Source organism: Rissa tridactyla, chromosome 12 (genome assembly GCF_028500815.1).
Source record: "Rissa tridactyla isolate bRisTri1 chromosome 12, bRisTri1.patW.cur.20221130, whole genome shotgun sequence".
Lineage (NCBI taxonomy): Eukaryota > Metazoa > Chordata > Aves > Charadriiformes > Laridae > Rissa > Rissa tridactyla.
This window is the reverse complement of record NC_071477.1, coordinates 17,343,756-17,356,439: the sequence shown is the minus strand read 5'-3', so window position 1 is coordinate 17,356,439 and position 12,684 is coordinate 17,343,756. Positions and strand designations below refer to the sequence as shown.

At 46.5% G+C, this 12,684-nt stretch overlaps 1 protein-coding gene across 7 annotated transcripts in view; it reads left to right on the top strand.

Annotated features, from left to right (window-relative positions):
- The first annotated feature begins 9,627 nt into the window (after positions 1–9,627).
- Positions 9,628–12,684, top strand: part of PHF20 (PHD finger protein 20) — a 63,899-nt gene continuing 60,842 nt past the window's right edge. For 4 of the 7 annotated variants that reach the window (XM_054217993.1, XM_054217995.1, XM_054217992.1 and 1 more), the window contains exon 1: positions 11,360–11,488. Coding sequence is in view for 1 of the 7 variants with exons in the window: in XM_054217990.1 (XP_054073965.1) it covers positions 9,643–9,722 (80 nt within the window). In the remaining 6 variants the exon portion in view is untranslated. Of the gene's footprint in view, positions 9,723–11,359; positions 11,489–12,684 lie in introns of those variants that run through there. The other 3 variants (XM_054217988.1, XM_054217990.1, XM_054217989.1) reach the window with 3 other exon arrangements.

Sequence of the window (12,684 nt, the reverse complement as noted above, 5' to 3'; positions counted from 1 at the left end):
GGCAGGGACCGTGTCCAGATGAGTCTATGCTGGCCCCCATCTGAGTCCCACCAGGGCGGAGGAGCTGCGCAGCGGCCGCCTCTCTGGCGGCAGAGCGGGCGGCTCTTGCAGCCGCACAGCCTGCAGTGACCCCGCGTGGGCTGCGCGCAGGCAGCCGAGGGCTCCCCGCCTCAGCCTGGCAGAGGCCCTTGTGCCGGAGAAGATAAACCCTGTGGGCGCAGAGCCGCCCTTCCCAGCTGCCACGCTGGCCCCTTGGGTGGCCGGTCAGGGAGGAGGGGTGACTCTAGCCAAGCGCAGAGGCTGGACTCGCAGGCAGCTGGCTGGAGCTGGTTTGGCCTCCTTTGATAGCCAATGCAAGAGGCAATTTCTGAGCACAGTTCTTCGGGTGCCGAAGCGGAGGCAGAAGGCTGGCTGGCTGCGTTGCCCTTGCCACGTGCCTGATTTTCTCTGCTGAGGTGTGGGGAGGCTGGGCAAGAAGCTCAGCAATCTGACAGGCAGGGGAAGCGTCAGCAGCGTGGCTGCCCGCACCCAGGGCCAGCTCTTGGATAGCACAGCTGTAGAGCTGGCCTCGAAGGGAAGGAGCTGGAGGACACCTTGCTGGGAGCTTCCTCCCTCTTCCTTTGGAATGTCACCTCATCGCAGACCCTCGCCTTCGGGTCTCTGCCTGAGCCAGCTCTGCCAGTCCTGTGCTGATCTGAGCCTTACCCCAACCCATGGACTCGTTTCCCCCCTGTACCTCAGACCTGCCTCATCGCTGTGGGACTTATGTGCTCATCTGGTCACTGTCACCGGACCTGCTCTGCTCCCGTTACCACTGGCCTGCACCGTGCTAGGTAGGGCAGTCCCTGCCTGTCCCGCTGCTAGCTCGGCCCCGGCTCTCCTGTCCCGGCACAGCATCCCCCCCAGTGAGCCAGGTGGGGTTCACGACGCTGCTCACGCTGAGCATGAGACGGGACCAGCATTACTTTCCAGAGAAGGCAGACAGACCCTTCCCAGGTTGCAAAACCTAATTTATCCACGTTTATTGGTTTCCTCGGTGTGTGGGGAAACACTGGATCCCAACTGATACAGCTAAGCTGAGCAGAAACCCTTGGAGGGAGCCGGGATCTGTCTGAGACACAACCGGGAATGGGCAGAGGCAGCACTGGTGTTTACGGTGGCTGCCAGAGCAGGAGGAGTGGCTCCTGCTGGGAAGGGCTGGCGCTCCACGGTCAGCCAAAACAGACAGGTTTGTCTAACGTCTGAGGCTTCCTGATAACATGGACCACGGATGCTGCCATCGGATGCTGAAACCGGAGTCCTGGAGAGTGCACAAGGAGAAACATCATAAACTGGCATAGACACATCCCCGGACTGCCAGCAGCCGTGTGCTCTTGGTGGGAACAGCAGAACAAAGGACTATTTCCCACATCTCAAAACCAGTGGGATCTAGAAAGACCCATTTCTGTGGAGAAAGAAGTGGTTTCTGACATGTACCTTCTCATGGCAGATATGCTAAGAGTGTGTGGGTTTTCTCAAATGATGAAAACTCATGAATGAAATATAGCACTCAAAAAAAAAACAATATACAAACACTATGCTGACGTTTCGGTAAAAAAAAAAAATAATCTATTTTCCTCAACACTTTGGAGTTATTTTTTTAGCCGATTTCTATTTTAATGCTTTCTGCATTTTTTTCTCTTGCTTCTAGAAACCTGCAATGTTAAAACCCTGTGTGAGATTTCCAGGTTAAAAATAAATCCAAGCTGATAACTACATTTTCTGCCACTTTTTTTTTTTTTTTTTTTTTTCTCCTATTGTGGTATTTTTAGCAAGCCGCTCCGCTTCCACAAATTCCCAGCCCACAGCTCGGGCTCTGTCAGAGAAGCGTTAACACACGAGTTGCTGTACAGCGGTGGGGACCACCGTGCTTTAAACCATCCTTTGTGCTCTCCGGGTCCTGCGCTGCTCATGGCGCTGGGCTGAGGCTGATGTCACGGGAGCAGCCAGAGTGGTGCAGTGGCAGCAGTTCCTCTGGTGACTCGGGAGGAGGAAGACGGGAGAGAAAAGCACTTGGCCTCGGGCCGCGCTGTGCCCGGCAGCACCTTGGCCGCTGCAGTTACTCCTTCCATCCCGAAACCCGTCAGGCAACAATCGCCCACTTGTCTTTGGCCTCTGAGCAGAAAATGATGGATTATCCCAGGAAAACCACCCGAACCAGAAGAGTTTATCCACCCACAGTAATAAACAGTGTAATATTTGACATTAAGGACCTCAGACTGGAAAGATTCTTGCTTTGTGTCAGTCTGGTTTTGGCTTTAACCTAGCATAAAACTAAAAAAAAAAAAATTGACTTGCCCCTGCACAATTCTGTATCTACAGAAGATCATCCAGTTCTCAAAGGGGAGCAGCAGCTTGAGGGGCGCTGATGATCCACTCGGGTCGGCACCCTCACCCGCAGCGCTGTGTCCGATGCTGGGCTGCCGGGGAGAAGGGGCACCGACGAAGGGGACCAGGCCGAGCAGACGGCTGCCGAGCTGGTCGGAGGGCTGGCGTGCGGGAGGAGAGCCCACAGCCCGGCCGCCCGGGTTCACGGAGGCACCGGAACGGCCGCTCTCCCGGCGGGGCCGCGCTCCCTCAGCGCGGGGGGCGGCTCCCTCCGCGCCCGGCCCCGCCCCCTCCCCGCGGCCCTCCGGCGGCGAGGGGCGGGGCTTACGGGCCACGCCCCTCCCGCCCCGGCCCCGCCCCCTCCCTGGCGGCGCCGCATCGGGGCGGCCATTTTGTGGCGCGGGGCGGTCGGTGGCGCTGGGTTCGGCGCGGAGCGGGGCCCGGGGCGGGTCGGCTCCGGTCTCACCCTTTTCCCGTGCAGATCCCTCGGTAAGAGCGCGGCGGCGCCCGGGCGGGCGGGGCCGGGCTGGGCCGCTGCACTGCGGGCCTGAGGGGAGGCGAGGCGAGGCGAGGCGAGGCGAGGGGAGGGAGGCCGGGCGCGGCGCGGCTGGCACGCGTCCCCCGCACAAAGGGCCGGGCCGGGCGGCGTCTCGTGCGCTGCGGGCCCGGGGCGCCGAGCGGGGTCCGCTCCCGCCTGGCCGCGGCCTGGCGTGCTGCGGCCGGGGGGCCCGGGCCGCGGGCCGGCCCACGCCCTCCGCTCCTTCCCTCTCTCCCTCCCTCCCTCCCTCCCTCCCTCCCTCCCTCCCGCCGCGCCTCCGCCCGCGCCCGGCGGCCCGCGGAGCTGCGCGGCCGGCGCGGGCAGGTGGGTATGTGCGGGCCGAGCGCCGGCGCCGAGGGTCCGGCCGTCGGTGGCGGCCGAGTGACCTTGCGGCGGTGGCGGGGCCGGAGCCCGAGCCGTGGCCGGAGCGCGGGGGCTGCGGCGGCCGGGGCTGGGCGGGCGCGGGGGTGGCGCAGGCCGGGAGCGGCTGCGCGGGGCCGGCCCTGGCGGGGCTCGTCCCGGGGGCGCTCGGTGGGGCGCCGGCGGCTGCTCCGCGCCCGGCCCCAGGGGACGAAGCGAGGTGGAGCCTGGTGTGGGGCAGGTACCTGCCCCAAAGGTGTTCACCGCGGCCGGGTCTGGTTTCCGTCGTCGGCTGGAGGTTTCTGGCCTTCCTGTGTTCCATGAAGTCTGGAGCACATTTCTGGCCTGCTGCACTTTGTCCCTTCAGAATATCATTAAGGAACAGAAATAACGGTGGATCCTCACACCAGCCCAGAAGTTTTCCGTGTCATACCTATTTAACGTATAGGGTTGGGAGGCATCATATTCCTGACAGGCCTAGGTTCAGGTATGGTTTGTTGCCTCTGAAATGGATTATTGAACCCGTTGGCTTAGCAGGGACGTGCAAAGTGTAGCCGTAGCAGTGCTTGGTTAATCGAAGCAGATGATCAGTACAATTTTGTGAAATAGTGATATCTCCTTTACTTATTGAAAATCTTCCTGGGATCACGGAGATGTTTCTGTGATCCGAGCCTGTTGTTTCTAGCCTAAATGCTTGAAAATAGATCAGGAGGGATATTTGAATGTTGATGAGTCCAAGCTGGATAAAATAAACGTTGTCTTTCTGTGTACAGAATTTGGTATCCTATGCGGAAGGAGAATAAACTCAAATGTTGAAAACAAGACTAATGACTTGAAGTAACCTTTTGTAGGTATCTGGACAGAAGCTTGTAACTGAACATCTCTGTAACAGAAATGCTTTTGACCTGGGTTCCTCTAATTTTCTATAACGAGCCAGGATCCTTTCAGGGATCCTTGCTTTTCCAAAAAAAAAAAAGCCAAGTGAGAAGACTTGCAATGAAGATTAGTCATAATTCTCTCCTTAATTTTTGTCTGACTTTTTTAATAGCTCTGGTATTGAAGGTGGATTAGATGAATACTCGTTATTTGACCCACGTCGTCTTGTGGAAGAGTTCAGTTTATTTTCTTGCTGATATCTGTGTTGATGTCTCCTGAATGGAAATAAAATTTTACTTGAGCGGCCTGAGAGTAAAATCTGCTTGCCTGTAATCCAGAGTAATTAATTAAGGTCAAGTTGGGAATGAGGCTAGAATAGTAATTGCTCATAACAGTGCTGCCTTGACTGAAACGTAAGAAGCATGTAATTAATTCTTACCTTTAATTGGATAAGTTCTCTGAGGCGCTTTCTTTTGCTCTTGTAGTTCCTGGATAACCTAGGCAATGATATTGACCTAAATTCTTCCCCTTGGTCAGGAGAGGAGGCTACAGCCTCTGATTTATAGGGGATGATAAATTCTCTGTAACTACATATTTCATTTCTAATTGCATCTCCAGAAACTAGGTATTGTCTGTAGCTGTAATTTGTCAGACCTTAACAGGAGCTGACACTGTTGCTGTAGGAAAGCTGTCCTGCCACTTGTCTTCTCATTTCTGCCCATCTGGCACTATCCTGCGCAGATGTGAGCACTTGTGTGGCAGTGCTGTGAGCTGAGCTAAAGAATGCACACGGGGCGGGGGAAGGATTTATTGTTCAGCCCCACAAGTGGTTGTCATCAGTATTTAAACTGCGTTCTTGATGGTTGCCTAATTGCGTGGGCGCAGTGGTTTTTTTAAATCAGAAAAGTTGCATGTACTTTAGACTTAATGGTGCGTCATATTGAGAAGTCTTGTGGCGCGCTTGTAGTAGTTCAGCAGTTGAACAAGTCTACTCCTTTTTTTGTTTCAACTTATTCCTTATCATCTTCATACTTCTGTTTCTTGCTTGCCTACAGGTTTGTTTTGACTTCTTGTGCTTCCTGTAGGAAAAGTCTTTTTTCAGGTAAGAAACAGTGATGTGGAGCTTGCGGTTTGTGCTTGCTGTCAAAATGCCAGTAGCTACATGCCCTATATATTTCAGAAAACTTCTTGGAACTGGTGGCTTTTCAGTTCTTTTGTGGATGCAAGCACCAGACTTAAGTGATCATGCGTGTGCGGGTGTATAATGTGTCCATGCTGACTGACTGCAGATGTGTGTGGCAGCAAGTAATGCATACTGGACTATAATTCCTTCTTTTTGAGGCTTGTTAGTTTGTTGACGTGACTTTGTGTGGTTTTACTGGGCTTGAGGCCTTTCAGACAGGCTTGTTTCAGTATAGGCAGCTGCAGTCTGCCTTATTTTTTTATATGTATATATTTTAAGAACTCCATTTCAGGTAGGTTTATTAAATTGTTTAAAAAGATAAATAACTGTCTTCATCTGTGTCTTTATCTAGGTACCCTGTATTAAAAGAAAAAGGGGAAGTGCTAGTGCATAGTGTGGGGTGGGGTTTTTATTCGTGTATAAAGTTAGCTTTCCTAATTTTGTTGCGGATGTTAAAATACTAGTTTCAAAATGGACCGCTTTTTCTGATACTTACACTCAGCACTTCTCTCCCAAGGAAATGGAGACTGTCCCCTTGTTCCACTGGGTGCTTGACTCAGGAAACTATCTTGAACACCGCCGGTGCTCCAGATGTAGAACTGAGCATCCTTAGCCTAGACCTGTGCATCAGTGGAACAAAGACAGTGCCACTGATAGGGTTTGGGTTAGAGTTTTTAGTTAGGCTTAAAGGCTTCTGTTAGCGGAGCAGAGGTTGCAAGACTTTAATTGCTTCTTCACAATAATGCCAGTTCCTAATGGCTTTTTAGTTATGTGTTTTCCTGTGTTTATATTAGTCCTTTGCCTGGATTGCAGCTCTATCTTCTCAGTATTGCTGTGATCAGTCTTGCAAAGAGATGCACTGATTTTTTTCTTTGTATTTTTTTTTGTTCCTGCTGTCCTTTCATCTCTGAGCTGGGGGACAAATCTACAAGCAGCCTTGAAGCGCACCCCGTTCTTTCCTTCATGTACTAAAACGGGGGAGTCGCTTCCTTCTTGCAGTATGACACACATGCAGATGATTTGTCTGCTTAATGCATTGTATTGATTGCAGACATAATTTTTCTTCAAAGCTCATGGCAGTGTAATTTGCAAGATTTCCCTTTATTTGACTGTCACGAAAATATCCTCTTCTTATCAACAACTAGGGTAGATTTGGTCCTGTCCAGTCAGGAAGCAATTGAATAATGAAACTGAGAATGCCACGTCTAAGTGTCAGAATGCTATATACTGACTGGTTGGAAACAGTGCCCTATGGGATTTTCAGTGGCCAATATTGCAGGTGCTGTAAATTATCTGTGTAAAATGTTTCTTAACATTTTTTTTTTAATGGATATTTTCACAGGTAGGCTTCTTCTAAGAGTCAGAAGTCCAAGTCCAGTTACTGCTGCAGGTACTGTTACCAGATCATTTTTGTGCTTTCCTACTGAGTGCTTCCGTTCTTGGTCATAATCTTTTCCTCTGATACTAAAATACGTGTTGGTGCTCATGGATAAGAAAACTCTTAAGTTCAACAGTCTGCTCTAAGTGTACAGTGTGCTGCTGAAACACTCGGAGCAATCTCAAAGCCGGGGCAGGACATCTGGTCAAAACTGAGGAATTAACTGGTCAGCTTACTGACCAACACTTAACCTGAAGTATTAAATTTCTATCTCAAATGTGGACTGCTCTAGAATACCAAGGTATTGCTTTCAGAAGGGGTGTAGGTGGTAATACTTCAAAGCCACTTAATACTTAAACGTTTGTATTGACTTTAAAACATTGGCATCAAGTGCAAAATGGTATTAGACGCAGTAATCTAGGTGGTGTAGCCAAGCAGACAGTACATAGGCAGATGGAAGTCATGTTCGTGGACCCTGCCCACTTCTTAAAGGTATATCCTTTTAAGGAGAAACCTGTTGTATTTGCAAAATGTTGAAATTGTCATGTGAGTTTTTGAGCCCACGTGTGGTTCCTATTCTTGTCTGTCATGCAAGGCCGCTCTCTAACAGTTAGCACCTTGTCCAGGGTTATTCAATAGGTTCAACCTTAGGCTGCTGCAGCACTACCCTAAACCAAATATTTAAATATAGTCCCACTGTAAGTAAGTTTGTCCAAGGAGTTCTGTGGGTTTACAGAATGGCAGTAGAATCAGTCCACTCTTTTCCTTTTCCCGATTTCATTTTTATTTGACAAAGGCACTGTGAGCTCACAGGTGCCCATTAGGCAGGGTGAAAGTGTCTCTTTGAGGACAGTTACACTCAGTGCGTTCAGCATTATGAAGTGGTTTTATACACCTCCGGGTAGAAAAACAGGAGAAACTACATTGGGGTGCCCAATTTGCGGGCTAAATTAGGCTTCTCAGAAAATTCAAATGGCTGTAGCTTGTTCTGCCACTTCTCCTGCAGTCCTGAGAAGCCTTGCATGTATGGACATGAGTTGGATTTGTGGCTGAAGAAATTGTTCTGGAGAAACACTTTTAGTTTGTTTCTCATATGACCAAAATGCAGGTCCCTCTGCCATGTGACAAATGTAGTTCATCCAACTGAGGATGTCTTCGTTGACAGGAGAGGACCGTGTTTGGTCGCCTTGACTCGTGTTTGTTCCCATGGTCAGACATTAACGGTGTGGTGAACTCATGAGAAACAACGCAGCTTGCTTGAGCCGTCTGCAAGACTTTTAGTTATTAAACATTTGAACTCTTTAATATCCTTGAGAAAATTCTTGCTCTCCGATACATTAATTTGCACCTTAAAATAACCTTCACACTGAATTTATTCTTTCTTAACTTAAAAGATCTGCAACAACAAAGGTGTTCGGAATCTTAAGTTGCTAGAAGCTTTTTCAATGGAAGAACTGTTTCATGTGAATTTTTTTCGCCCATTTGTTAGGCTGCTTTTTTAATGGCAGTTGGAATTATTTCTAAATGCAAGAAGGTGTTTGTTTTTTTTCCTGTCTCTCTGAATAGTTAAAAGATACTTTTGAATATTCAGAAAGCATCAGTCTTACCATGATATATCTTGAAAAGCCATGCTTGTTAAATGAGAGAATATCTTGAGTATAAGATACAGAAGAGTATAATTTGAGCTTGTTGGAGCCTTGTGTCTGACATAGGGTTTTTGTTGTTGTGTTGGTTTTTTTTTTTTTTAAATAACCTGTACTAAAAGATGACTTGTTAAAGTTTGTTAACCACTATGGTATTTCAGCAGAAGTCCACCAGTATGAGTAAGAATTGTACGTTACATCAGAAGGGGTGACTTCAGTTGCGTGATTCCCAGTCTGCTGTAATTGTTTTGCGGAAGAGTTTTGATGTACTTCCAAATCTAGAACACTCAGGCATTTTGACTATTTGACTTGGATTTGTCAGTTTTGGTTTTATTTATGGGCTGCCTCTCATACTTGCTATTTCAGAATTGAAGCTTTCTCTTTTTTTAGCTACTGTCCTCAGAGTTAAAGGCTGTTTGGGTGATAGGAGTGTAATGGATCCAGTGATATTTGTGGGGGTTTCTCAGTAGTAGTTCTCATTAAAGTCTTGGAAGGAAACTAGGTGTTAGATTTGTGGAAGACTGGTGGCGTTGAATGTTTCAGATACATTTGCTTAGAAGTCTTATCTGCCAAATAGCAGTTAGATAGAAAAGCGGGGAGAGCGGTTAAGCATTTCTGCAACTTGGAATAACAGAGAAACAGAGAAAAAGAAAAAAGGCAAATGAGATAAAGCGGGGCAGGGGCACCCAACAGGAGGAACTCTTGTTTTCGTATTTTCATATACAGCAGTCCATTGGAAGAGATGGTGAACTGATGATCACCTGTGCTGGATTTTTAGCCTGTCGCTTCACCTAGAATCGTACATTCTCAATGTACAAGACAAAACTGACTGCAGGGTGTAATTTCCTTAAAGTGTGGCTTGGCCCATATGGTGGATTTAACACGTCAGTGATCTGTTCTTTAAATGTCTGCAGATGGTGCCTTGAATTTTGAGTTACTGGCATATACAAGGTTTGGTAGTTACACTGGCTGCTTGCTTAGTTAATGGGGTTATTCTGAAATCTGTGATGCACCAAAGTCGGAGTAATGATAAAGTTACTGGTGGCTTCTGTTTGGAAAAGGATAAATAAGTGGTGGAGAAACTTGATGTGGATATGCAGAGGGACCATCTGTGTGTCTGTAAGGATCTCTAAGTTTCTCTCTAATTTGGATCACAGCAGCCTGCTGACCCTCTGTATTGAAATATTTTCAGATTAAATTGATGTTCTAGAGGTGTTATTGTGGGACTGGGATATCATTGGCTGTAGAGAAAATATTTTTTTTGACCTTTAAACTACTTCTAGTCTCAAGAGTTCTCATGACTTATGTTTTTCCTTCCTTAGAGTTGTACAAGTGTTGGGAATGCTGGCAGCTATATAAGCAACGTGTTTCTTCTTGGTGAGTATAAGCATGGATCCTTGGTTTTGATAATTGTAGATTTTCTTTAAGCTTTTGAAATTTTGCTTTAAAAGTCATGTTTTTCTTAATTCTTGCAGAGGCACTGTGGGTAATATTTCTCTAAATTAAATCCTTATATTCTTAAAACAAAGACTGCACGTTTTCAGATGGAGGAAAAAACGGCGGTTTCATTAAAGTAGACTTTCTGGAATGTTCTTTTATTTATGAAAAACCTGCTTTATTTCACGTGACTTACACCCTTTCCGAAATCTTGCTTGTTCAGTGTTTAAGAGTGTTTGTCTATTACTTCCAGTGTTTTACAGGAAAAAAAGAGGGGAAACCAGAACAGCTAAATGAGGGATGATCAAGTGATTGAAAAGAACTCTTTTCAGTAATGAGTATTTATTTCTTTAATTGCACTTGGTAATTCAAATAGGTTTTATTATAGCAAAAAAATTTTTCTGTTCTGTTGAATTGCCCGTGTTCACGATTTCTCCTTCCACGTTGGTCTGTCCTAGTCTCACCACCAGTGTGAAATGAGAGCCCAGTTACATGGGATGTTATTGAGAGGATGAAAATGACATTCTCGATGCCCTGTAATCTTAGGGAGAGTGTGAGGAACTTTGATCTGGGGAGGGTAACTTATGTTTGCAGACACCTTTTCACTTTTGTAGCCAAATACTTTGAGTAAGTGTTGGTTTCTGCCTGAAGAGGGGAGCAAAAATAAATTGGTGTCAGTTTTGTTAGTCTACTTGTATAAACTAGAGGAAAAATAGGAGTGTGAGATAAAACACTGAGTCTTAACGCTTTGAGGTAACATTACAGAGTTGAGGAATTAGCTATACAGTATTCTTGTTACAGAAATCATAAGTATCAGTTCAGGATCCAATGTCAGCATTGTGTTGCTCGGTCATTGAGTTTGCCTGTGTAGTTGTTGACTCTTTAGTGCTGGTTAAGATCTAGTTGAGGATCCTGCACGGTGCAAATAAGAACTGCATGTAGTCCAATATCTTATTTGAAATGTGTCTTTTGGATAGAAAAAGGGAGATGAGGCAGTATTCCTTGGAATTTGTTGCAGTGTCCAACGGTCTTCATGTCCAGGTCGAATCTTTCCTGTTTCTACTCCTGTTGCATTAAAAAAAAAAAAAAAGACTTGACTGAAGATCTGAGGCATTGTGTTTTGAAATACCAGTGCTAAGGACATCTTCTGCAACTTAGGGTTGTGTCCTAAAACGTACTCATCTTGCAATGAAATGGTGTGCATAAACAAAACTTGAGGCAGGAGCACGGGGATTTAGTACAGAAACTGTTTCTGGGCTAATACTTTAACAGGTGTGGGGTTTTATTTCTATTTCTGTTTTTACATGTAGGGTAAAATACAGTGAGGCGTATTTCATGGTAGCAATGCTGCTGTAAGCAAAACCTGGTAGGCAGAATGTTTTTGTCTGCCCTCAATAATAGTCTGTTGTAATCATCTTCCCAAGTCAGCACTAAAACAATTTTTAAAAGTGCTGTTTAAATGTTTGTGAGACTTGTACTTAGTCTTCATAAGATGCCATTAGGATTGTATAATATAAACGGTGCCTGTAAATACTGTTTCGCAGTCTGATATAGCCATTACCTTTTCTCGTCTGCAGGTGTGTGGTTTCAGCACAGCATGGCTGTGGTTATCCACTTGCAAGGTCTTCTGATTGTGGTGGGGACCATGGACCTCTCTGGATTGACCATTCCTGATGGGGGCGTGCATATTGTAGGGGGTGAACTGGGTGAGGCTTTCATTGTTTTACCACTGACGAAGATGCAAGGCTTGGTATCATGTATGCAGATGGTATAAGTAAAAGGTCAAAACTAACTGTTGTAGAACAATAAAACCCTTAGTGCAAAATGGGACTGGACTTAGTCCTTGCCAGTTTCAAAATGGGCGCGTAGACACGATAGCAGTTTTGGAACAGTGGTGCTGGAGTGAATGGCAGAGTCAGCATAGGCTTTGTGGTATATTGACTATAATCCTCTTTTGTCACAGAAAATGCTCATACTGCTATACGTGAAGGAAACTAAATAAGCTTGTGTCTTGGTGCGTGTATAGGAACTGCAGTTCAAATCTTGGGGCTGCCTTCAGTATCCCAGCACAGTTACACCTGTGCTGCACCTCCAGTGAATACAGGAACTCCCTCTTGCTAGTTGCTTTACTCCCTGGTTTTGCCAGTGCTTTTTATTAACCCACTACGTGTCATAAATCATAGAATTGTCTAGATTGGAAGGGACCTTTCGGATCATCTTGTCCAACCATCAACCTAACACTGACAAAACCCATCACTAAACCATATCCCTAAGCCCTACTGCCATGTAGTCCCACAGAATCACCAGTAAGGTAGAATGCCTTGTAGGAATTGGAGAGCAAGCTTTCCATCCAGGATAAAAATTAGTACTACTTTGCAATGAAAATTTACATTTATGCAAACTGTCAAAGTTTACCGTGCTCCTTTATCGAGCCATAGAACTATGTTTTTTTCATGGAGCTCCTCTTTTTTTCTCTATTGTGTTCTGACGGGGGGAGGGAAATCCCTGGGTTTGGCACAGGTACTCTAAAGAATGAAGGAGATAAGAGCCTGAATTGTGGGAGTGAATTGCATTAAGTACTGAATTGAGACAGTACTAAGTTTGGCAGTGGGGCTGATTTAAAGACAGGGGTTTTGGTGTGACAGTACCTAGGGACTCGTTTAAATCATTGGTTTAAACCTGTGATTTGGAAAACAGTGTTAGCAAAGGTAGGTAAGGTTTTGAAAAAGGCTGCAGTGATTCTGCAGTTTCCAGAGAGAAAACAATAGAGGCTGTGAAAGAAAGTTTGCCGTAACTACTTGGTTTTGCTCTGTGTGATAATCTGAAAGGTTTCTCCAATTTCCAGAAGAGCCCTCTTCTGTTGGAACTTAGTGATGTGCCAGATTTGGGGCTTAGCACTGAC